Source organism: Cetorhinus maximus, chromosome 27, assembly GCF_964194155.1.
Source record: "Cetorhinus maximus chromosome 27, sCetMax3.hap1.1, whole genome shotgun sequence".
Taxonomy (NCBI): Eukaryota; Metazoa; Chordata; class Chondrichthyes; order Lamniformes; family Cetorhinidae; genus Cetorhinus; species Cetorhinus maximus.
Window position 1 is genome coordinate 4,411,804 of NC_135905.1, and position 24,396 is coordinate 4,436,199.

General features: G+C 47.4%; 1 protein-coding gene across 50 annotated transcripts in view; it reads left to right on the top strand.

Moving 5' to 3' along the window:
* sorbs1 (sorbin and SH3 domain containing 1) overlaps positions 1 to 24,396 on the top strand; it is a 229,234-nt gene that overhangs the window by 137,314 nt on the left and 67,524 nt on the right. For 37 of the 50 annotated variants that reach the window (XM_078530556.1, XM_078530584.1, XM_078530561.1 and 34 more), the window contains 9 exons: positions 3,923 to 3,952; positions 6,422 to 6,582; positions 6,910 to 6,973; positions 8,475 to 8,549; positions 12,627 to 12,692; positions 15,080 to 15,142; positions 16,231 to 16,278; positions 20,438 to 20,567; positions 21,694 to 21,808. In XM_078530556.1, the coding sequence (XP_078386682.1) occupies positions 3,923 to 3,952; positions 6,422 to 6,582; positions 6,910 to 6,973; positions 8,475 to 8,549; positions 12,627 to 12,692; positions 15,080 to 15,142; positions 16,231 to 16,278; positions 20,438 to 20,567; positions 21,694 to 21,808 (752 nt within the window). The remainder of the gene's footprint in view (positions 1 to 3,922; positions 3,953 to 6,421; positions 6,583 to 6,909; positions 6,974 to 8,474; positions 8,550 to 12,626; positions 12,693 to 15,079; positions 15,143 to 16,230; positions 16,279 to 20,437; positions 20,568 to 21,693; positions 21,809 to 24,396) is intronic. The other 13 variants (XM_078530568.1, XM_078530575.1, XM_078530571.1 and 10 more) reach the window with 4 other exon arrangements.

The window sequence follows — 24,396 nt, forward strand, 5'->3', positions numbered from 1 at the left end:
TTTAAGCAGGAGGCAAGGTAGGTCAGCAAGCCTGGGGGTGATAGGTGAATGGGGCCTGGTGCAGGTTAGGAGATGGGCAGCAGAGTTTTGGATGACCTTACGTTTTTGGAGTGTAGAATGAGAGAGACCAACCAGGAGAACATCGGAACAGTCACTGTAGAGGCAGCAAAGACATGGATGAGGGTTTCAGCAACAGATGAGCTGAAGTTGCAGAGTGTGGCGATTTTACAGGGGTGGGAGTAGGTGGTCTTAGCAATGGCGTGGATTCGTGTTTGGAAGCTCATCATGGGTCAATGTGACACTGAGGTTGCGAGCAGACAGCTTTAGACTTGGACAGTTGACAGAGAGAGAGAGGGATGGAGTCGGGGCTGGGGAGCAGAGTTTGTTGTGGAGACCAAAGCCCAATGGCTTCAACTTTCCCAATATTTAATCGGAGGAAATTTCTGCTCATCCCAGTACTGGATGTCGGACAAGCAGTGCGACAATTTAGGGATGGGGGAAGGGTTGAGAGAGATGGTGGTGAGGTAGAGCTGGGCGCTGTGGAAACAGATACCGGTGTTTTTGGATGATGTCGTTTAAGGGCAGCATGTTGATGAGAAATAGGAGGGGAGCGAGGATACTTCCTCGGGGGACACCAGAAGTAGCGGTGCGGGAGTGGGAAGAGAAGCCATTGAAGATGGCGACAAGCAGTTACTTGACAAGGTGGGGTGATTGGAAGGGGGGAGATCATATGATGAAATCTGAACGAGTACGTCCAATCAGAGTTAGTAGCCCCCCCATTGGACCCTTGATAGAGAACGCCCAGTCTTCTCCCCACAATGCAGTGGTAACTCAATCTGGAGTTGCCAACTCTCCAGGGTTGTCCTGGAGACTGCAGGAATTGAAGATTAACCTCCTGATGACCTGGGAATATGAAGGCAAAATCTTCTCTCAATACTTTTGTTCACTAGTTGGAAAAATGCTGTTTGACTGATGGCCGACAGCGATCCAATTGTATAATGGAGAGCCATTGCTCTCCAGTGGGCGAGGGTGGATGTGACGCTGGGTGAATCTTGGCCAACCAGCGGGGGGATGTGTGTAGGGATGGGGTGGGGGATGCGGGTGTAGCTGGAATCAGCAGGTCATGTGATTGAACCTCCGGGTATACATCCAATCAGAGTTGGCAACCCTAACCTCAATCCCAGCCTCAAGGGATCGTTTCAGAGCAGTGGTCCAAATGAGTTCCTGACCCCTCCTGGGATTGTGTGGGCATTTGTTCCAGCAGGAGGCTTTCAAATCCTTCAAAAAGGTTCAAAAATTTCTTACAATGAATTTGAAACTTCAAACGGTGTTATTGAGCGCTCTGGGATCAACTGGACAGGTTTCTTGTGTTTTTTAAGAATGAAAGCCCCTCCCTTTCTCATAGCAATGCTGGGCACTGGGGATAATGACAACTTTCATTTATATAGAATCTTTACCATAGTGAAACGTCCTAAGGCACTTCCCAGGAACGCAAGCAAACCATATCTGACACCAAGCCACATGGGGAGATATTAGGATAAATGACCCAAAACTGAGTCAAAGAGGGAAGTTTTAATGAGCACCTTGAAGAAAGAGAAGGGAGTTGAGAGGCGGGAAGGTTTAGTGAGGGAATTCAGGAGCCTAGGGGTTCGGCAGCTGAAGGTACCTGGGGTCCGTTGTTGCTTTGGATCAAAAAACTGAAATACGTCACTCGATGTAATCTGAGCATTGTCTGAATGTTCCACACATGCATGGGAGGTACAGTAGCCTCGGGAACGACTGAGTGCTCCCCTAGCCCCATTGTCCAGCCTGGCCTGCCCTGCCCTAGATCCGACTGAAAATCAGCGTGGGGGAATCTCGGCCGCCTTGCACTGGATATTGGAAGAAAAGCGGATTGGGTTCAGTTTGGATACCTTCCTTCCATTGAATCCCAGCACAGCTGGGTACACCCAGGGGGGATAGTGTCTACTTGAGTGAGATGCTGAGGGTGGCTGTCACTGCCTGTGAGAATTCATGTCATCAAACAGCAAATTGTTGTGGGAGAGGAGGGGGAGAGTTGGTGGATGGTGATTCCTGAATTGCTTTGACAGCTCAAGGCTTCTTCATTCCTCCTCCTGGTTGAGCAGCCCCTCCTGTGGGGGTTAATGTGGACGGGGCCCGGGAAATCACTTGCACTTGGTCTGCCCGGGGTGATGTGATCTCTTTAACAATCAGTCTCTCCCTGGGAGAGAAACTTGCTCACAGATCCCAGTTAGTTTACACCCCTTACTGATGGAAGGTGTTAACTCATGACCACATCACTACCGGTGTTCCCATCGGCAAGCAGAGTTTGCTTAAAGTGCCATCAAGGTGCTCGGGTTTTAAAAAAAGGAGTCTTGCATTTATATGGAGCCTTTCGTGATCTTTACAGCCAGCGAAGTGTTTATCAAGTGTAGTCACTGTTGTGTATTGTTGCAAAATCTCAGCCAGTTTTTGCACAGCAAGATCCCACAAAATGTCCAAATGATCTGTTTTTTTAATTGATGTTAGTTTCGGATACCTGTAGGCTCAGGACACCTTCTTCGTAGATTAGCGACATGGGATCTTTTATGTCCACCTGAGAGGACAGGCAGGACCTTTGGTTTATTTCCCCTTGAAAGACGGCACCTCCTACAATGCAGCACTCCCTCGGTACTGCACTGGAGTGTCAGCCTGGATTATGCCCTCGGGCCTCAGGAATCGGACCCACTGCCCTCTGACCCAGAGGCACTCTGAGTCCGCTACACAAGAAGTAAAAGATAGAAGCAGGAGGAGGCCATTCAGCCCCTCGAGCCTGCTCCGCCATTTGGTAAGATCATGGTTGATCTGATTGCGACCATAATTCTCTTTTCCTGCTTCCCCCATTGCACCCCCCCTGCCCAGCCACCATAACTGTGGAGCCGCTCGGGGAACTAGAATCTGAATATGTTCAACCCACCCTCCATTGCTCTCTGAGGATGAGAATTCCAAAGCCTCAAGGCCCTTTGAGACAAGAAATTCCTCCTTGTCCCTGTGGTAATCGGGATACTCCTTATTTTGAAATTGTGCCACCTCGTTCTAGATTTCCTCACAAGAGGAAACATCTACCCTGTCAAACCCCCACTCAGAATGTTGTTTGTTTCAATAAGGTCGCCTCTCATTCTTCTAAACTCCAACAGGCAGAGGCCCAAGCTGCACAACCTTTCCTCATCAGATAACCTTTCACCCCAGGAATCAGCTTCTCTGAACTGCTTCCAATACAAGCATGTCCCTCCTTAAATCAGGAGAACAAAACTGTACTCAGCACTCTAAGTGTGGTCTCACCCATGCCTGTACAGTTGTCACAAAACTTATACACCCTCCCTCTCTATTTAAAGAGCAGTTTGAACATTGCGTTCTCATTCTGCAGGTTTTATCGGATCAGAGCTCAATCGATACCTTTGGGCAAGTGTGTATAAAATGGACAAACAGCTCCTCCTAAGGGTGTAGTGGGTTAACGCACTGTAATGAAACTGATGATGTCGGAGTCTGAGGTCAGCCAACTTCACACTCGCTTTGAAATTGAATCTGGGATCTTGCTGGGCTGCTCCGCATGTTTTCACCGTTCCTGGGCCTGTGCTGAAGATGCAACCATTCGCTTCTGTGGTGAGGGAGAAGGGCAGAACTTACCTGCTCCCACTTGCTATTCAGTGAGGCCTGTGAGAGAGCTGGCACCTTAATAAAGGGACCTTGGTGTGATGCGTCTGCAGGTGAACAGCCTGATGGCGCTCACTATGGAGCATGGAGAGTGGACGTTGGGATGAAGTACTTGAGGGTCTTCAGTGCCTCTGGGGCCAGCCCCATCTCCATCCCGTTGGGGAGAAGCTGGTGACTGATTTGGCCAAGAACGTGTGTTTGACTTTGTTTTTGTTTTGTCTCTCTCCAGAACAACAGAAGCGTTTGAACAACCCGCCAGGTAGGAGCAGCTACCGGTTTACCCAACAAATTGTATGTTTTGTTTTGTTTAAAAACTTCTATTCTGAAAAAGGCCAAATCTGTACCAGAATTACAACAAGACTTAGCAGCGCAAAGCATGGTGCCAATGTTGTTTCCTTTCATTTGTTTCCGGGATGTGTGGGTGACACTGGCAGTGCCTCCTCCATTGCCCATTGTACCAGCTGGCTAGCGTGGGATCAAGTCACGTGTGGCTCAGACCAGGAACCAATTGGCAGGTTCGTGACTGAACCAGTTGGGGTTTTAACCCTGTTCTTCTCACAGCCCTCTAGTGTCAGCTCAGACATGAGCAGTTTTATTGAACCCTCTCAGAAGGTATAAAAGTGAAAACTGGGAAGTGAGAATACTGGTCTGAACTTGAAGATGGTACACTCTCCAATCCTGCAACCACCACAGAGACTCAGGCTTCCTTTTAACCGGTTTTATCCAAGCATATGCAAGGGAGCCGCAATCATTCCTAAGAATGAAGACCCGGCTCCCAGATTGATTACATTTCATTACTTTTGTACTTTTTCTTATCATAATACATTTGAGTACATTTGAATACATCCAATCGGTAACCGACACACCGGTCCCATGCTAACTCTATCCTATTGAGTACATAAACACGTGATTTTGCTAACCAATTATTCTAAAGGATGTATACATAATTATATAATCCAATCAAAATTAAAGCACGTACGCAAAGACCTTGGTTCTCACAACTCAAGACTGTTTGGCTTTCATCAAAGCCCCCTCTTTGTCTATTGTATGCCCTCCCATATCTAAGGTAAAACCATCTGCCCCTTCCCTACGTGAGAGGGGAGTACACTTAATCTAACTTATGTCATACTTTTGTCTCCAGTCTGACTCTCGAGGCTGTGCAATGTTCATCTGGTAATCTTAACTGTTAATATGTTTAGCAGCCATGTCTGCCTGGAGATTTTGGGGGTTTTTCAGTAAATTCTTACTGTATTCTCTTTTAGCATTTTTAATTTCCCCCTAACAGAACTGGCCTTGCACAGTCTTAAAATGGACCACCAGTAAAAACTGGGAAATAAGAATACTGGCCCAAACTGTTTTTTCCTTCTGGGCTGTGTTGCATTTTACCCATGGTGGGATTCCAACCCATGATCTTTGGGCTAGCTCCTTTAGTACTATGACCCCGACCCATCAGTTGGATATGGGTGGGATCGTGTGAATGTAAAATCAGGAAAATGCTTTTAAATGTGACTTTAAATTTGAAGCTGAGAAATTTAATTAATTTTTGCCCCCTCTTCATTACCCAATGACTCTCTGTCACTTTAAGGTGGATGTCGAGGACTTGGAGAGGGTCCAGAGGAGATTTACCAGAACAGTACCGGGGATGAGGGAGCTCAGTTATCCACAGAGAATAGAGAAGCTGGGGTTGTCCTTAGTACGGAGGAGGTTAAGGGAGATTTGATCGCAGTGTTCAGAATTATGTCCTGATAGAGTAGATAGGGAGAAACTGTTTCTAGAGGGAGAGCCTCAGTAATTGGAGGATACGCATTTAATTTAATCGCCAAAAAAAGTCATAGGCTAGATGAGTTTTTTTTACGCAGTAAATTCTGATGATCTGGAATGCACTGCCTGGAAAGGTGACTGAAACTTCAACAATAACTTTCAAAAAACGGAATTTGAGATATCGCTGAAAATGAAACATTTTCCAGGGCACTGGGGAGAAGGTGTGTGACTAATTGGATCGCCCTCTCCAAGAGTCAACACCAGCATGATGGGCTGAATGGCCTCCTTTTGTGCTTTGAAGATTGGTTAAAATGGAATAATTTGGTTTAGCTGCCAAACTCGTTCTACCTGTATATAACGATTTATTTGCTTCTTGGTAGCTGTCAGTGAATATATTCTGCAAGGGATAACTGGCCAGTGTATTCCTCAAATGATGTTCTAAGTTACACGGCAAAGCTCTGGGTACAAGTAGTGCGCACGGAACCAGAGCCAGCATCACAGGGTGCATGAATGACAAAGGGACAGGGAGAGGGAGTGTGAGCGACAGGGGCTTCAGGGAGGGGGCGCGAGTGACAGAGGCCATGGTGGGGTGGGTGGTGGGTGGCGCGAGTGAACAGTTTGAAAAGAGCTTGTGATGACAGTTGTACCCAGCTATCTCACCTTGCCAACGCAGCGACTCTCTCTGACGTGTTCAACCAGACCCAGAATTAGATTTTTTTTTTAACAAAAGAAACTCTCGATTTGTCGCTTGACGCCAGCTTACCCCTAACACTTGAGAACGAAGTCAGTCAGCAAGCGCAGGCCACTACTCGCTTTCACAGTCAAACTGTGGTTAACCCTAGAGGTTAAATAGCAATTCCACTTGCTTCCTTAATAGGAATTGTGTGGCCAAAAGGGTTTAAACATCGCTGCAAACTTGGTGTATTTCTGTCACTGCACATATTTGTGCTCTTTATTTTCTTACCAGATTCCGTGCCAGACACTTTAACTGGTCAGAGAGCAGAAGTTACAGCTGCAGCAGAAACCCTCCCTTCTGTCCACACGACAGGGGCGATGGACAGCAAACGCCAGAAAATTGCGCGGATGCCTCAGTCTTCCTTCATTGCACCTGAGGATCTAGGTATCAAGGTGAGAGTCCCAAGCTGCTGGATGTCAGTGCTGACTTTTTCCATAGTTGGTGTAAAATGCTGCTTTTCTCCCTCTCCCTCTCTTTCTCTCTCTCTCTCTCTCTCTCTCCCCCACCTCCCTTTCCCTCTCCCTCTCCCCCTTTCCCTCTTTCTCTCTCCCTTATCCTCTTTCTCTCTCTCTTTCCCTCTTTCTCTCTCTCTCTCTCTCCATTTCCCTCTTTTTCTCTCTCCCCCTTTCTCTCCCTTTCCCCCTTTCTTTCTTTCTCTCTCTCTCTCTCTCAGTGCCATTTTTAATATTTCTCTCTCCTTTGTTTCCTCTGTCTTACAGAATGTTGAGAGGCCCAAAGACTGGTACAAGACAATGTTCAAACAGATCCACAAAGTCAGCAAAGGTAACGTGGCCTGGGGACAGTTGGGCTTTCAAATTCCCAAGCTCCCAATGCCTTGGAATCGGGCAGTCACCCTCCATCATTCTGTAACCCTTTCAACAAGTTGTTACCACCTTCCACCTCACCAGCCTGATGGCTACAAGGGAGCTGTGACATGTGCCAGTGACAGCTCCTTGTTCAGGCACTGGGGCCCTTGTCTGTAGAAAGCAGGCAGCTGAGGGCTGACCTGATCAAAGTATTTCAAGTTGTGAATGATTGTGATCGGGCAGACAGACAGACAGACAGAAGATGTTCCCACTTGTGGGGGAGACCAGGACTAGGAGCGCATAAATATAAGACAGTCACTAATAAGTCCAACAGGGAGTGCAAGAGAAACTTCTTTACCCAGAGAGTGGTGAGAATGTGGAACTCAGCACCACAGGGTGTAGTTAAGACAAATAGCAGAGATGCATTTAAGCTAGATAACAGGGAAAGGAATAAACTGATGGGGTTAGGAGTGGAAGGAGGTTCATGTGGAGCATAAACAGAAGCCTTGACCCAGATGGGCTGAATGGCCTGTTTTTGTGCTGTAAGTACTATTTAATTCGACATAGAACAACTCACTGGTTCTGTTGAGGGGTCATGAGGACTCGAAACGTCAACTGTGCTCTTCTCTGCTGATGCTGCCAAACCTGCTGAGTTTTTCCAGGTATTTCTGTTTCTGCTTTTGTTCCCTGACACTTTTACCCATTTAGCACAGTCGGGCTGCGTTGTTTGTCAATTAGCGGCAGGCGAGAATTTTGGCAGCAGCACCCTCAGAGTGCACCGAGACCCTTCCCCCACAGGGTGGGGACACCCTCGGAGTGCGCCGAGACCCTTCCCCCACAGGGTGGGGACACCCTCGGAGTGCGCCGAGACCCTTCCCCCACAGGGTGGGGACACCCTCAGAGCGCGCCGAGACCCTTCCCCCACAGGGTGGGGACACCCTCAGAGCGCGCCGAGACCCTTCCCCCACAGGGTGGGGACACCCTCGGAGTGCGCCGAGACCCTTCCCCCACAGGGTGGGGACACCCTCAGAGTGCGCCGAGACCCTTCCCCCACAGGGTGGGGACACCCTCGGAGTGCGCCAAGACCCTTCCCCCACAGGGTGGGGACACCCTCGGAGTGCGCCGAGACCCTTCCCCCACAGGGTGGGGACACCCTCAGAGTGCGCCGAGACCCTTCCCCCACAGGGTGGGGACACCCTCAGAGCGCGCTGAAACTTGGCCCACATTCCCTAGTGCTTGTCTGCCCTGTACGCCTGTTGTTGAATTATCCAGATGGTGTTAAGTGCATTGTTTGGTGTTTGATAAAGCTCTGTTCACATTTTCCTTCAGGTACCTGCACCTCGCTTTCAGAATGGGTTATTTCTGCTCCCCTTTTTTAAGTGACCTCTTTCTTGCAGTTTGACTGCCCACTTTTGAATCTTCACCTTTTTTTTTCTCCTCTCTTTTTTTGTCTCTCACTTCGCTACCTTTCCACTCAGACACTCCCGAGGAAAATCCGTATCACCCCACCTACCGCTTCCCCGAGCTTCCTGAATGCCAGCAGAAAAGAGAAGGTATTGTGTGTGTGTGTGTGTGTGTGTGTGCCTGTGTGTGTGCGCACGCATGCCTGTGTGTGTGTGTGTGTGCACACGCATGCCTGTGTGTGTGTGCGTGCGCGTGCCTGTGTGTGTGCGTGCGCGTGCCTGTGTGTGTGTGTGTGCCTGTGTGTGTGCGCACGCATGCCTGTGTGTGTGTGTGTGCACGCGCATGCCTGTGTGTGTGTGCGTGCGCGTGCCTGTGTGTGTGTGTGTGTGCCTGTGTGTGTGCGCACGCATGCCTGTGTGTGTGTGTGTGTGCACGCGCATGCCTGTGTGTGTGTGCGTGCGCGTGCCTGTGTGTGTGCGTGCGCGTGCCTGTGTGTGTGTGTGTGTGCCTGTGTGTGTGCGCACGCATGCCTGTGTGTGTGTGTGTGTGTGTGTGTGCACGCGCATGCCTGTGTGTGTGTGCGTGCGCGTGCCTGTGTGTGTGCGTGCGCGTGCCTGTGTGTGTGCGTGTGTGCCTGTGTGTGTGCGCACGCATGCCTGTGTGTGTGTGTGTGTGCACGCGCATGCCTGTGTGTGTGTGCGCGCGCGTGCCTGTGTGTGTGCGCGCGTGCCTGTGTGTGTGCGTGCGCGTGCCTGTGTGTGTGTGTGTGCACGTGCCTGTGTGTGTGTGTGTGTGCGCGTGCCTGTGTGTGTGTGTGCACGCGTGCCTGTGTGTGTGTGTGAGCGCGCGCCTGTGTGTGTGTGTGTGTGTGTGTGCACGTGCCTGTGTGTGTGTGTGCACGCGCGTGCCTGTGTGTGTGTGAGCGCGTGCGCCTGTGTGTGTGTGTGTGTGCGTGTGCCTGTGTGTGCGCGTGCCTGTGTGTGCGCGTGCCTGTGTGTGTGTGTGCGCGTGCCTGTGTGTGTGTGTGCGCGTGCCTGTGTGTGTGTGCGCGTGCCTGTGTGTGTGTGCGCGTGCCTGTGTGTGTGTGCACGTGCCTGTGTGTGCGCGTGCCTGTGTGTGTGCGTGCCTGTGTGTGTGTGCACGCGTGCCTGTGTGTGTGTGCGTGCGTGCCTGTGTGTGTGTGTGTGCGCGCGTGCCTGTGTGTGTGTGCACGTGACTGTGTGTGTGTGTGTGCGCGCGTGCCTGTGTGTGTGTGTGTGTGCGCGCGTGCCTGTGTGTGTGTGTGTGCGCGTGTGTGTGTGTGTGTGCGCGCGTGCCTGTGTGTGTGTGTGCGCGCGTGCCTGTGTGTGTGTGCGCGTGCCTGTGTGTGTGTGCGCGTGCCTGTGTGTGTGTGTGTGTGTGTGTGTGCGCGTGCCTGTGTGTGTGTGCGCGTGCCTGTGTGTGTGTGCGCGTGCCTGTGTGTGTGTGCGCGTGCCTGTGTGTGTGTGCGCGTGCCTGTGTGTGTGTGCGCGTGCCTGTGTGTGTGTGTGTGTGTGCATGCAAGAGACTGTGAGAGATGCTGCTGAGTGGTTAAGCTCTGTTAAAAAACCCCACAGTTGTTCCAAGTTACTTTTCCGTTAAATGTTTAGCTGGTTTGGAGTCAGCTCCTTGCTCGGGATGCTTGTCTGTAGATGATGCATTTAATCTCTAACTCTCCAGTGAAATGGAGGAATGTAAACCGAGCATTGCTCTCTGATGGTGACACTTGCATATTTGTGTAATGTACAATGATTGAGGCAGGGAGCATATTAACATTTAAAAATAGATTAGCTGGGTGGCTGAATGAGAAGGAAAGTGGATGGGCTCATGGGAGTAGGATAGCTCCTTATGAAGAGGATAAACATGGACTGGAGGGGCTGAATGGCCTTTTCAGTGCTGTCATTTCTATGTAATTTTACATAGGATGATTATTCCTCCTTTTAGGAACTACCAAGGAGTTTGGGGAAGAAATTTGGCACGGTACAGTGCTGAGATATTTGTATCGGAAGTCCCAAGTCTATCGCAGCTAGGGTTGGGGTTTTCATTCTTGGGATGTGGGTGTCAGGCCAGCATTTGTTGCCCATCCCTAATTGCCCTTGAACTGAATGGCTTGCTCGGCCATTTCAGAGGGCAGTTAAGAGTCAAACACGTTTGCTGTGGATCTGGCCATAATCTTTCAGTCTTCCCTAAACTCAGAAGTGGTGCCAGAGGACTGGAGAATTTTAAACATTACGCCCTTGTTCACAAAAAGGTTGTAAGGATAAGCCCAGCAATTACAGACCAGTCGGTTTAACTTCGGTGGTGGGCAAGATTCTAGAAACAATTATTCAGGATAGAATTAGCAGTCACATGGAAAAATGTGGGTTGATAAGGAAGAGCCAGCATGGATTTCTAAAGGGGAAATCATGGTCAACTAACTTACTGGAGTTTTTTTGAAGAGGTAACAGAAAAGGTTGATGAGGGTAATGCTGTTGATGTAATATACATGGACTTTCAAAAGGCATTCGATACAGTGCCATGCAACAGACTTGTGAGAAAAGTCATTGCTCATGAAATAAGAGACAGTAGCAACATGGATACAAAATTGGCTGAAATATAGGAAGCAGGGAGTAATGGTCAATGGATATTTTTTGGGCTGGAGGAAGGTTTGTAGTGGAGTCCTCCAGGGGTTGGTATTGGGACACTTGCTTTTCCTGATGATATATATTAATGATCTAGATCTTGGTGTTCAGGGGACAATTTCAATGTTTGCAGATAATACGAAGCTTGGGAGTGTTGTGAACTGCGAGGAGTACAGTGTGGAACTTCAAGAGGACATAGACAAGTTGGTGGAGTGAGTGGGCAGATAGGTGGCAGATGAAGTTCAATGCGGAGAAGTGTGCAGTGATGTATTTTGGTAGAAAGAACATGGAGAGATAATATAAAATAAAGGGTGAAATTTTGAAGGGGGTGCAGGAGCAGAAAGACCTGGGTGTATATGTGCATCAATCATTGAAGGTGGCAGGACAGGTGGAGAGAGCAGTTAATAAAGCATATAGTATCCTGGGCTTTATTAATGGGGGCTTAGAGTACAAGAGCAAGGAGGCTATGCTGAATTTATATAAGACACTCGTTAGGGCTCAGCTGGAGTATTGTGTACAGTTCTGGGTGCCACACTATAGGAAGGATGTGAACTCATTGGAAAGAGTGCAGAAGATGTTTGCAATAATGATTCCAGGGATGAGAAACTTCAGCTGAGGATAGGCTGGTGAGGTCGGTCGGGACTGTTCTCCTTGGAGAGATTTGATAGGGATGTTCAAAATGATGACGGGGCTGGACAGAGCAGAGAGGGAGAAGCTGTTCCTGCTAGAAAAAGGATCAAGAACGCGAGGGCACAGATTTAAAGTGATTTGCAAAAGAAGCAAATGTGATGCGAGGAAAAGCTTTTTCACACAAGTGGCTGAGCTCTGGAATGCACTGTCTGGAAGTGTGGTGGAGGCAGGTTCAATTGAGGCATTCAAAAGGCAATGAGATGATTATTTGAATAGAAACAATGTGCAGGGGTAGGGGGAAAAAGCAGGGCAATGGCACTAGGTCATAATGCTCATTTGGAGAGCTGGTGCAGACATGATGGACCGAATGGCCTCCTTCTGTGCTGTTAAAATTCTGTGATCTGGAGTCACATGTAGGCCAGACTGGGTAAGGACAGGACATTAGTGAACAAGGTCCCTAAAGGACAGTAGTGAACAATCAGTAGTTTCATGGTCACCATTACTGAGACTAGCTTTTTCCCCAGATTTTAATTAATTGAATTTAAATTCCCCGTAGGCCAAGATGGGACTTTGGATCATCAGTCCAGACTTTTGAATTGGTAGCCCAGTAACGTCACCACTGTGCTACACTGTGGACCCTGGCCAGCTAGAGCTGGGACCAGCAGATCTCTGTCTCTCTGAGCTTGGGAGGGAATATAAAATACATGGTTGTGGTGGAGTGGGGGTGGTGGAGTTCACTGCAATGCTAGTAGCTACAGCAGGGTATTGGACTCAGCTGTGATTCCTCCTGAAGTCAAATAGCCTGCTCCGGGTCTAACTTGCCCGTGTGCGGCTGAGCCGCAGCTGGTTTGTGGGTGCACCTGAACCTTTAAGTCAGTGCGTTGTCACCTTGAAGCGAGGAGACAGAGAAAGGAGAGATTGGTTTAAGAGTTGCAATCTGCTTTTTACCCCCCGCAGCAGATGAAAATCCTTACCAGCCCAGCTACACGTTTCCTGAGACAACACCCAGTCCTAAGTCTGAAGGTAACTGAAGGGAACGGAGTCTGCCATCCACTACACAGATTCCTTCCTTATTTCCCAGTTTGTTTTCCCCTCCCCCCTCCCTTCCCATGGGTTTTATTAAGTTGCTAACTGAGCTGGCTTTTAGCAGATAGTTGGAAAGCTTTGCTATGCTTGCGTTTAACCAGCTGTGTTGTGATAATATTCTAACATGCGAATGGCCCCAATGCAGATCGGCGTTGTCTCTCTCAGTAAGACGGGCTTTCACTCACGGCCTACCGCTCACGGGGATGTACACAGGCTCTGTTTACATTCCGTTAAATGCTGGGGAAACGTGTGCCTGGCAAAGTACAGAATGCGAGTCTTCCAACTCCCTTTCCTACTGCAGACACATTGTCACCGTCAGTTCATGATGATGTTTCTCAGCCTCATCTGCAGAATAATGCCTCCTTACTACACCGCAAAGGTTGCCAACTCTATTTGAAGGTATTCCTGGTGGTTTTCATCATGTGACCTCTCACCCCCACAACTGCCTTGACCCCCACACTCCCACCATTGGTCGCTTGACCTGTCTGTTCTCGTGAAGCTCCAATTTCTCATGCTGATTTGAAAGAGCACATTCACTTCATCGCCCAGTGTTGCCTCCTGCTCATCTCACGAAGCTGTTCACTGGCTAGGGCTAGGATTCACTGATCACTAAGCATCCCACATCTTGGAAAATAGCCATTCTTCACATGTCAGCCTGCATAGTGTCTGCTGTCGAAAAAATTCAACTGGGAAGGGCTTTGCAGTCTGCGCTTGATCATCGCGCATAATCAAACTTACTTCCTGGCAGAGATGTCTGGAAAAACCCCCAGGAGCAGCAGCTCTACCTTTTTACTTTTCTTCCCTATGCTAGTCCTGGGGGTCCAACCCATTTCTGCTCCTTCTCTGATCGACCAATTCAGCAGAACGCAGGATTTGCCAGCCGGGACTTTCTGACCCGTGTCTTTGATACGCCAACTGGGGGAGCACTTGGCCTGTTGAGTAGAGATTGGGTAGAGGCCTGAGTGTGAGATTATAAGACATTCTGTGCCTTCTACAGTCCAATCTCTGAGTGCCTTTGTTACGCTGTCGTCAAGTGGATGTACGGAGGTTGTTGAAGGTGGATGGCATTGGCAAGGCTGTTTCGCCCAGAGTGATTTGGCTTCTTCAGGCTTTGGAGTTATTTTTCTCTCTTTTATTGCCTCCATCTTCCCATCAGTGAATAGTTCATCTCTTTTGTCTCCTCCTCCCCAATCTGGTAGGTAGGTTTTTGAAAAATCGGTGAGTTGAGGGCTATGAGGAGCTGGCAAGAAAGCGGAGTTGAGGCCTGGGGCAGATCAGCCACGGTCTTATTGAATGACGGGGCAGGCTCGAGGGGCCGAATGGCCTACTCCTGCTCCTATTTCTTATGTTCTAACCACTAATAAGTATAACATTGACAACATATTCGCAGATGGACAGGAAGAAGCTACAGATACAGGTATATCTTAGTGGAGCAGTTAACACAAGGATTCCATTTTTCTTCCAATTCCAGTTGTCTTGGGAGGCTCTGTTCTAACGAATCGGAAGGTATCGCTGCATAAAGTTGGCCAAATACTTTGGAGTAATGTTAAGTTTCTTATTGGCTTTGGCGATCACTGAACGCACACAATGAAACACAGCGAGAACCGAGTTCAGTTAATGCCAGCGGTTGGTTGCTTTATGACCTCCCTTCCTCCCATGAACTTTATTGCATTTTAATTCTCCTAGTTGGATGGAGTTAGCTCCACCGTTTTGGAAATATGAGCTTAAACCCAAATTAACTCAAAATTAGATTAGGTTGTAATATTCTGCATTAACCAGGCGCTGGGATTTGCCAATCCATGTTCTGTGATAAGTTTGCCTGTTCCACCGATTAGTTTAATGGGTTTAGGCACCACCCTGTGTGGCACTGAGCCATGAGGAAAGGGGAGGGTTCAATGGGTTTCGGGTGTGCCCTGTATTTGACATCACCGTCTCTGGGTAAGTGAAGGAAACGCTGGCTGGGTTCCAATATGCAGCCCCCTTACGTGAATGTGGATGTATGTGGACGACGAGGGGAGGATTGGCCTAGGCTGTGAGGCCCCTTCAAGCTGAATAGCCCCTTTTCACATGAGGAGTGGTCACTTCCATGATGCTCTGGAGCACCGTAGAATTGTACCTGGGAAAAATCCTTGGCTTCAGGAGAGACAAAAGGAAAACCGTTTCTGTATAGGCGCCATGTTAGGACAGCTCATGTCTCATTCTTAACTGCAATCCATTTCAGCTCTTCTTGTGTGTCTTTTTTCGCATGATTATTCCTCCTTTTATTTTGCTGTGGCTTGTTCCCCACCATCCATCTTAGTTCCTTCTTTCCATTTCTCCCTTAGAAAAAATCACTTACACCCCAACCTATGTCTTCTCAGAGATTGCTAAGAGAAATATTCTTGAAGGTACCTTTTATTTTTCCTCTTCTTTCCACCTTCTCGTGTGTCTCTGGCTCTTAATTTCCTTTGCTTTGTGACCAGCAGCTCAATGCCAACGTGCCCTTTCAGCCTCCTGGTGCTCCACACTGTGGGGATGAGGGACTTCAGTCACGTGGAGAGATTGGAGAAGCTGCATTGCTCTCCTCAGAGCAGAGGAGGTTGAGGGGAGATTTAATAGAAGGGCTCAAAATGATGAGGGGTTTTGGTAAAGTGGATGGGGAGAAACTGTTCCCACTGACAGGGAGGGTGGGGGAACCAGATGGGAGATGAGGGGACGATTTCACACAGCAAGTTGTGACCCACATTAGAATTCCCTGGCTGAAAGGGCAGTGAAATATTATTCAGGAGCAATCCTCAGAAGGGAATTGGATATTTGACTGACAAGGAAAATTTTACAAGGCCGCGGGGAAAGAGCACAGGGTTGGGATTAGTTGGCCAGCTCTGTCAAAGAGCTGGCACAGCCACAGTGGGCTGAATGGCCTCCCTCAACACTGTATAATTCTATGAATAACGTGAGCTTGGATAGGTAACCTTCCTGCCAAACCAGGCTGGAGACTTTACATCAAGCCCAATATCAGGTCACAGGGAATGGGGAAGGGGTGGGGCACTGTGGAATCAGGGCTTCCATACTGAATTTAGACGGAAATTCATTGAAAAAACATATTGCCTCATATAAGTATTCATAGCATATCATAAGCGACGGGTTTTAAGTGGGAAATGAATGGCCTGAGGGGCAGTTTTCCAAGGATGGGGAATCTCCAGCAAGGCAGGTTTTAGAAGTTCCTGGAAACTCTGAACAAAAACGGCCGAGCATCGTTGAAGCATAAACTTCCAATGTTGTACATCGGACCGTGTGTTCAGATAGTTTGCACACGTTTTGCAGAATTCCAATGTTTTAAATGGAGAGGAATGGCCAATTTAAGATAGCCTGAAGCTAAGTGTAAGGATTGAGGGACAGTCTGTGCCCACGGAGTGGACACTAGTTAGCCAGGAACATGTGCGAAATGCTGAAGTTAGTGAGGTTGGCCTTCTCATATCATGTGCTTTTCTTTCAGATGACGACCTGGAGTATTATTCCCCGCGGTACCATTACTCCGAGGAGAGTGAGTATCACCTTTCTATCTAAGCCTAGGAACAGGAGGAGGCCAGGCCATTCAGCCCCTTGAGCATGTTGCACCATCCAGTAAGATCATGGCAGATCTAAATAATCCCTTGATCTAATTAAAAGGTTATGATTGGTTTGTTGCACGTTAAGGGGATGGTTTTAATTTGACCACCCCATTGGGAAACTGATTGAATCGGGGGACAACGCCCAGTTTTACTATTGCAGCCGATATTGAGCGAGTTGCAAAACTGCTTTTCCACTCAATCCCATGGATTTCAGACGAATTAAGGTTAAATTGATCCACTAAATATGTGGGTGGCATCAAGCCTGTCGTAGACAAGGAAAAAAATCAAGGGTGAGGCTTTTCCGATTGGTTCAAATAACCATACAGATTTGCTGGAAGCAACCAATCTAGATGCTGCAATTTGAACCAATCACATCGGCCAATATAATTTCTTGAATGGTTCCAATCCCCTATTGGGTTCTGACTCTGATGAGAATGCGTGTATTATGTGTGTACAAATGCGCACACAGATATATAATCTCCTAAACTTGCGCTAAACAGGAATCATCTGGTGTCCGCTGGATAAATGCTGTGTGGATGAGAAGATGCAACGTGACAGTTGATTTTTCTCCTGGTTCCCATGGAAATGCCTTCCCTAAAATTTAAGCCATGTCACATGACACATCAGGCAGCAGGCGGACGGAAAAAAAATAAACATTTTCCATGTTTTAAGCCAACAGACCACTAATTTTAAACTGGAAGCACTGTTTGGAGATCTCTCTTGAGTTTAATTTTGAATTTGAGCATTATGGATGGATACAGCCATTCTGGCCCAGAGCAGGGAGCTCTCTCAGCTACCGATGGCTCTGGTTATGGAAGACACGTCAATGGGGAAAGGTCTGTCTCAGTGTATCAGCAGCAACTTCAGCAGGAGCTGCGCTCAGAAAGTTCAGTGGTAGGAGAAGTGGGGAAGAAACACTGGAAATAATACACTGGATTGATAGGGGGTGCTGTTCCGGGAGGGGTGGATGGTATTAAGCCATATTCTGCAAAAGGGAAATAAAAACATATGAAATAATGAATTAGGAGCCAGGAGTAGGCAACTCAACCTCAAAGCCATGAAACGTAGAATGAAACATTGCTTTGCATCAATATTAACTGGGTATGCGAAATATAAAACACATGGATATGTGTTCCTCCCTCTGAATAAGAGAAAAATGTGAGCCACCACACGATAGCTATGGACAAATTAGCTGTTTTAATCAACGTCCATCACTAGTGGCTTGAGGTACCTGAATTCAGCCATTAAGATTTAATATTTTAGTTCCTTTGATAGAGTTATTTTTGTTTGTTTTTGATTTGTTGGCTGCCCCTTTAAGTCCCAGTCACAGAACGTGCAGGAGGTTTGATACTCCAGGTGCCACGTCCTGAGTTCAAATCCCAATGTGGGAAAATTGTCAAATTTAATTTAAAATTTCTGGGCTGTCTCCAGAAAAAGTGGGATCCACTGGGAAGGTTAAAACCTAAACGCCACTGGCTTTCTAGTCTCCTTCAGGGGAGAGAGCCTGCTGCCCCTATCCTGGTCAGCATGTGATATCTGCCCACAATACAGGGGTGGACATCAGTTTGATCCCTTTGAGAAAATAAACGTGACCTTACCCCAATGCCCTGCTTCCCCTGAGAACACATGGTCTAAAAACTGGGCAAAGCCTAGTAACAAGACATTATCACAAGTGACACTTCGGAGCTGAATTCCTAATCGGGAGCTGTTCCCGGTCGGGATGTCCCAGTAATTACACAGTGTCTCAAAACTGACAACTGAGATGAGGTGAAATTGTTTCACTCAAAAGCATCTTTTGGAACTCTCTACCCCAAAGGGTTGTGGATGCTCCATCGTTGAATACACTTGAGGCCTGCGATAGACAGATTTTTGGAGTCTCGGGGGAATTAAGGGATATAGGGAGCGGGCGGGAAAATGGAGTAGAAGCCCAAGATTGGCCATGATCGTATTGAATGGTGGGGCAAGTCTGATGGTCCGCTTGGTCTACTCCTCCTCTTGTTTCTTATGTTCTTAATCTTGGGACCGAGGCTGTGCTGGATTTCGGGCCGGGTGGTTTGGGCCCAGCCAGTTTGGGTGGGTTCAAGGGTCACTCGGACCGCGAGAATAGTGCAAGTAGTGAAAGTGATCAGGCATCACACCACGCCAATGTAGCGCCAAGCCAAAGTGTCCAGGTGAAATTTTTAGTCCAGTAAAACCGATGCATGGTGCATTCTTAAAAAATATCTAGCTTTTGGACAATTCTGGTTTCTGGACAGCCAGATTTGAGACCCTGTACTGAATTCTCTCTGGGGATGTAAAAGAGTGATTCTGTTTAAAGAATCTCGGCAAATCAGTTTGGATTTCTAAGAAACACTTTTCTCCCCGGTGTTAAGGAAATGGAAGAACAGGAACCCTGTTGTTTAAAAGTGTAGCTCTTGGAGTTGAAATTTAAAAATAATTTGTGCACTGGAGGAATTTGGTGGCAGAAAATCGACTGTCAGTGTAAAACCATATTGGCGGTAATGTGCTTGTTAAAATAAATTAACTTTATATTTTAAATGTAAAATAAAGCCTATAACATGCTGCATTATATTCAAAGACTGGAGGCCCAGGTTGAGCCTAGTAGCTCAGAGCAATCCTCACACAATAGGTTTGCTGTTCATCTCCTGGGCATATTAACCAAAGCTGACCCAGCACTCAAGGCAAGAATAGATACTCTCAAAGGTTTAGGGAGTTAAGACACCATCAGAAGAGCCACCTGAGTAAGATATAGGAGCTGAGTTAGAGGATTGGATATGAGCCAAAAATGTAACTCTCTGAGATTAGAGTGATCCCATTGGCTACTTCTGCTTAGATTTGATGATGCAGTTGTGCTTGGAAAATGGTCTGCTACCAGGGAACGTTGCTGAGCTCCACAGACCAGGATTGATCCTTGGTTTGTGCAGCTCACTGATCTTAGCTGAGGCAGTAGACTGCCCCTAGGTGGCAGGCTGGATGAGAGTGAGGACCAACTCCATCCTGCTCACGATATGTGGGACATGGACATATCAGGTGGGCTCCGGACACGGTGGGGCTAAGGTGCTTGCAGGGGTTAAGTGCCCGACTGCCTACACTTATTCCACACATGAAGGATATGTCAATATCATTGAGAGTATTGACACCCAGGGAACCCTAGTCCAGTGAGAATAGCAGGGGAGATCTGAGATCTTGGAACCATTCCTTGGAGGGATCTGTAGCTGTACACCAGGGAGAATTGGTACTCAGGAGAAGGCAAGGGCAAATTGGGATGTAGGCATGATGGCAAACTTCCTTTGCAAGCTTGTGTGGCCTCCTCCCCAGACTGATGTAAAATGGGATGGCACCCGGACAACTCCTGAAAATCTGGCCGTGTTACTGGTTAATTTGCTCAGTTGGACTGAACCAAAACCGAGCAGGAACGCGAGGCTGCATCTGTTCCAATCTGAAACTCGGCCGCTTCTTGGTTTCACCCCCTCCTATTTCTCATTAGCTTTTACCCTTCCTTCCTTGTCTTCATTAGGCATCGATTCCCCCCTGAGGCTTAATTCTATGACATCATGGGACCGGGCCAAGGCTTATTTATTAGCATTAAATTAACATAGTTATATTTGGCTCTATTACAGAATTCTCTCTCTCTTTCTCTTTCTCCCTCCCTCAAGAAATCGAGGGCCTCCTTACTTACAGAAATTGTCCAAAGTTAGTTATCTCGTCTGACTCACTCATTCTCTTGAAGTGAGATGCATTCTTATCAAGCATGGGCTCCAGGGAATGCTGCAGCATCTAGTCTGAGTGGCTGTTCTCCATTTGTGAGATTAACCAATAGACCCATGGCAGTGACACCATAGGCTAGTGTAGTTCTGTCAACATTCACACGTCCCCAAGGAGTTAGTGGAGTGGTAGTTTGGCAGTTTTCCTTTTTCTAGCTCAGAAGAATGAAGACTGTTTTATCACCCCTACCGGTTGCCCAGTTGAGATCAGTTAACTCAGAGATGCAACTTACATTTTCTTGGTCTGTCTAACTGACTGCCTAGAGCAGCCGAAGGGGTAATTGCTGCTGTATTTGTTCCTCTAACTGGTTCCATCTGCTTTCTGCAGTGAAAAGTCAGACTTTTGTGCCTCGTTCCAAAAGTGTAGGAGATGCCATTGACTCTGAAATCGTTGAGCGGAGATCAGCTACACTGCCTCTACCCACTCGATCATCATCATTGAAGCCACTCTCTGAAAGGTAGCGTCTGAAATGTCACCTTCTTTCCTTCCGTGACTCTCCCCAGCTCGGTGGGGTGGCACTCGCCCCTTGGGTCAGGATGTTGAGGGCTCAAATCCCACTCCAACAAAACCTAGCCTGACACTCTGGTGCAGTACTGAAGAAATGCTACATTGCCTGAAGTGTCGTCTTTCGATTGATACATACTGAGGGCCCTGACAAGCAGATAGAAAAGGCCTGTGGCACTATTCGAAGAGGCGCTGGGGTGTTCTCCCTGGTGTCCGAGTCATTATTTATCCATCAACCAACGTCACTAAAACAGATTATTTATCAAGCTACTGTTTGTGGGATCCTGCTGTACTTAAATTGGTTGCCGTGTTTTCCCACATTACAACACTTCAAAAGTACTTCATGGGCTGTAAGACTCTTTGGAATGTTCTGATGTCATGAAAGGTGCTATATAAATACACGTCTGTCCTTTCTTAAATCTGTAAATCTAAGGGCTATCTGGATTATATGACACTATTTAGTTTATCATTACTCATACTTTTCGAATAAAGTTTTTACACTTGGAGTGGCATGGTGTGTAGAGGTGTAGAGGTGGAGTGGCATGTGACATTTCAGCTGATGGTTTTATCATAATCAATGCTGTGAATAAAACTTAAAACTTTATATAGCGCCCTTTTTCATAGCAAAAACATCCCAAGGCAGTTGGGCTGAGTGGCCTGTATCTGTGCAGCAAGTTCTGTGTAACGTTAAGTCCGAATTTCACGAATCACCTCTACACCACGTGCGAATTGACTTGATTTCCCATTAGATAAGCATCAATGTTTACGTGCACTCGATATGGTCTGCACAAATATTTATCCGGGTTAAAATAGCGTGGGTTTTCACCTGACAGCCTGTCCATTTTGCAGCTACAGGTCTCTCAAAAAAAAAACAAGCCCGCGTTCTTGCTGCAAAGAAATGTTTTCATGTAGCCGGGGAACTCGCAATGGAGCTCACAGCCCGTGCCAGAGATCAAAGGGCCATCCTTAGGAGAATTAACGTGGGTCAGACCAAGGGCCAACGGCCAGCGGCCAAGGAAGTTCTTCATTTCCATGGATACAGAAGAGTTCACGGTTGAATTTTTATTCCGTTTTTCCAGGAACGAGTGGGGACCTCTGGACAAGAAAGTCGATACAAGGCGTTACCGCGCTGAACCGAAAAGCATTTTTGATTATGAACCTGGAAAGTCTTCCGTCCTTGCTCACGAGAAAACGGTACTGTGCCAAGCATGGCTGACCCTTGCCTCTAAATCTCAGTTTTTTGATCTAACGCTTGTCTCTCTGTCTAACCAGATGCCAAATTTCAAACTCTCTTAATTGTACGCGCGTGTAGAGGGGGAACCAAATCCTGATTGGCTTAAAAACCCTCGTCTTCAGCCGCTGTGAAGAAAACAACCAATCACACACCTCCAGGTGCCATGCTGATTGGTCGGTTTTAGTCACTGGGGCGCACATTCAGCCAATCACAAATTAAGATACAAAAGCAAAACACTGTGGATGCTGGAAATCTGAGGTGAAGGCAGGAAACACTGAAAATAAAAACCCAGTAGATTAGGCACCTGTGGAGCGACCTTTCAGGCCAATGATCTCTGTTATAGAAACTTTCATTGGCTTAAAAGGCCGCCAATGAATGACTGACAGCAGTCACAAAACAACCAATCAAATGTCTGAAAATGTTCTTGCCAACTTTAGTTCAGTGGCCAATTTGATCACTCGACTCTTGATTTAATGATTTAAAAATGACAATTATAACACACATGTCAAATTCTGGGAAAAAAAAACTCTCAAAACTTGCCAATAAACCCGTCACAGAACATCTAAAGCTCCAATTGCCTGCACAGATCCATGTAGCCTAAAGTTAGCATTTAGGCCCCTTGTGCAAGTACAGATTGTTTAGTTGCTCCTGAGCCCAGAGGGTTTTAGTGCCTCCAGATAGGCAGCAGCTTAACTGGCACACGACATTGCATGCTGAGGGTGATTCTCTCAATGAAGTGCCTGTGGGCAAAGAATCTCAATCACTGTCATCAACTGACAGGAAACTAGTGTGATGTCCACCATCTTCCTTGATTTCACACAGAAAGAAAGCGACTGAAGGTTGCAGCAAACCGAGTGGGATGCGTGAATTCACTGAGGCTGAGCCTAATGTAGTGACCAAAATCTGACTCGAGCCCCTTTATTATTACGCCTTAATTACCAGGAAGGGATGGCAGGGCAGTTTTTCTAGGCTGAAGCTCCCATCGTGAAACGTCACCTGACTCTTAGACCACATGATCCCCCCCCAAACCTGGGAGGATCTCACTCCAGCCTGCTCGTCCGTTGAGCTAAAACTCCTCGGGCAGGATTTTCCTGGGATCGCCCGGGTCCCTCCGAAAGTCGATGGGCTTCTGGCTGGGCCGCCAAATCTGCTCGTGGCAAGTCCCACCACATCGAGGCCGGAGAATCCCGGCCCTTATAGTGAGCGATGACTGAGTAAACTTACCCCCATATTGATTACCGCCACAGCTTCTGAATATTGATTTTTTTTTCTTTTTTGCTTCCCTTGAGAAATAAGATGATTACTTGAAGCAGATTTTATTTTTTAAACTCGCTAGCCTTTATTGACAGCCAAGTGAAAATTCAGTGTCCTCCAGTTACAGGAAATAGCTCAATGTTAATGGTTTCACACGGAAAAGTGAAGCTGCTAACTACACTTCATTGTAAGTTCTCAATTCATTTAATAATTGCACTATTCATTAAGCAAAGACAAACTCTTATTTTGAATGCATTTCATAACTCAAAAAGTGAAATCCAAATAATGTCAACGTTTGCCTGACTTGTTCAGTTATAAATTCAACACTGCCTTGACAAGCAGGGTCGTGAATGATCAGAGAGAGTTTCCAAAGAGAGGAACTTGCTGGACAGGAAGATCTGGGAGCCAATACTTTTAAAAGTGAAGGCGCATCATTTTGAGACTTGGGCATTCAGAGGGGAGACAGTTTGACTCGTATCTTCTCCCCCTGCTCACTGCCTGTGGATGTTGGTGCTGGAAGTGAATTTTGAGGATTTTCTCGAATGCTTTTGTTCTCGGCACAGTGACTGAATGAATGCTTAGCTTCTGATTTGCATGCAACACATTCAGAGGGAAGAATCTTGGTTTCATGTTTTCCTTATTGTCCTGGGTGAAAGCGGTGCACAAATTCTAAAGGACTTAGGGCGTGAAACTCTGTACCACATGATGGCTAGTTCCACCCTCCTACTCTCCCTCACAAAGGCAGACCATAGACACTGTTTCTCTGTGGACTACACTTCCACACACACTGACTCTCACTGGGGTACAGTTTTGCCAACATTGAATCTCACTGGGGTACAGTTCCACACACACTGACTCTCACTGGGGTACAGTTCCACACACACTGACTCTCACTGGGGTACAGTTTTACCAACATTGAATCTCACTGGGGTACAGTTCCACACACACTGACTCTCACTGGGGTACAGTTCCACACACACTGACTCTCACTGGGGTACAGTTCCACACACACTGACTCTCACTGGGGTACAGTTCCACACACACTGACTCTCACTGGGATACAGTTTTACCAACATTGAATCTCACTGGGGTACAGTTCCACACACACTGACTCTCACTGGGATACAGTTTTACCAACATTGAATCTCACTGGGGTGCAGTTCCACACACACTGACTCTCACTGGGGTACAGTCCCACACACACTGACTCTCACTGGGGTGCAGTTCCACACACACTGACTCTCACTGGGGTACAGTTCCACACACACTGACTCTCACTGGGGTACAGTTCCTC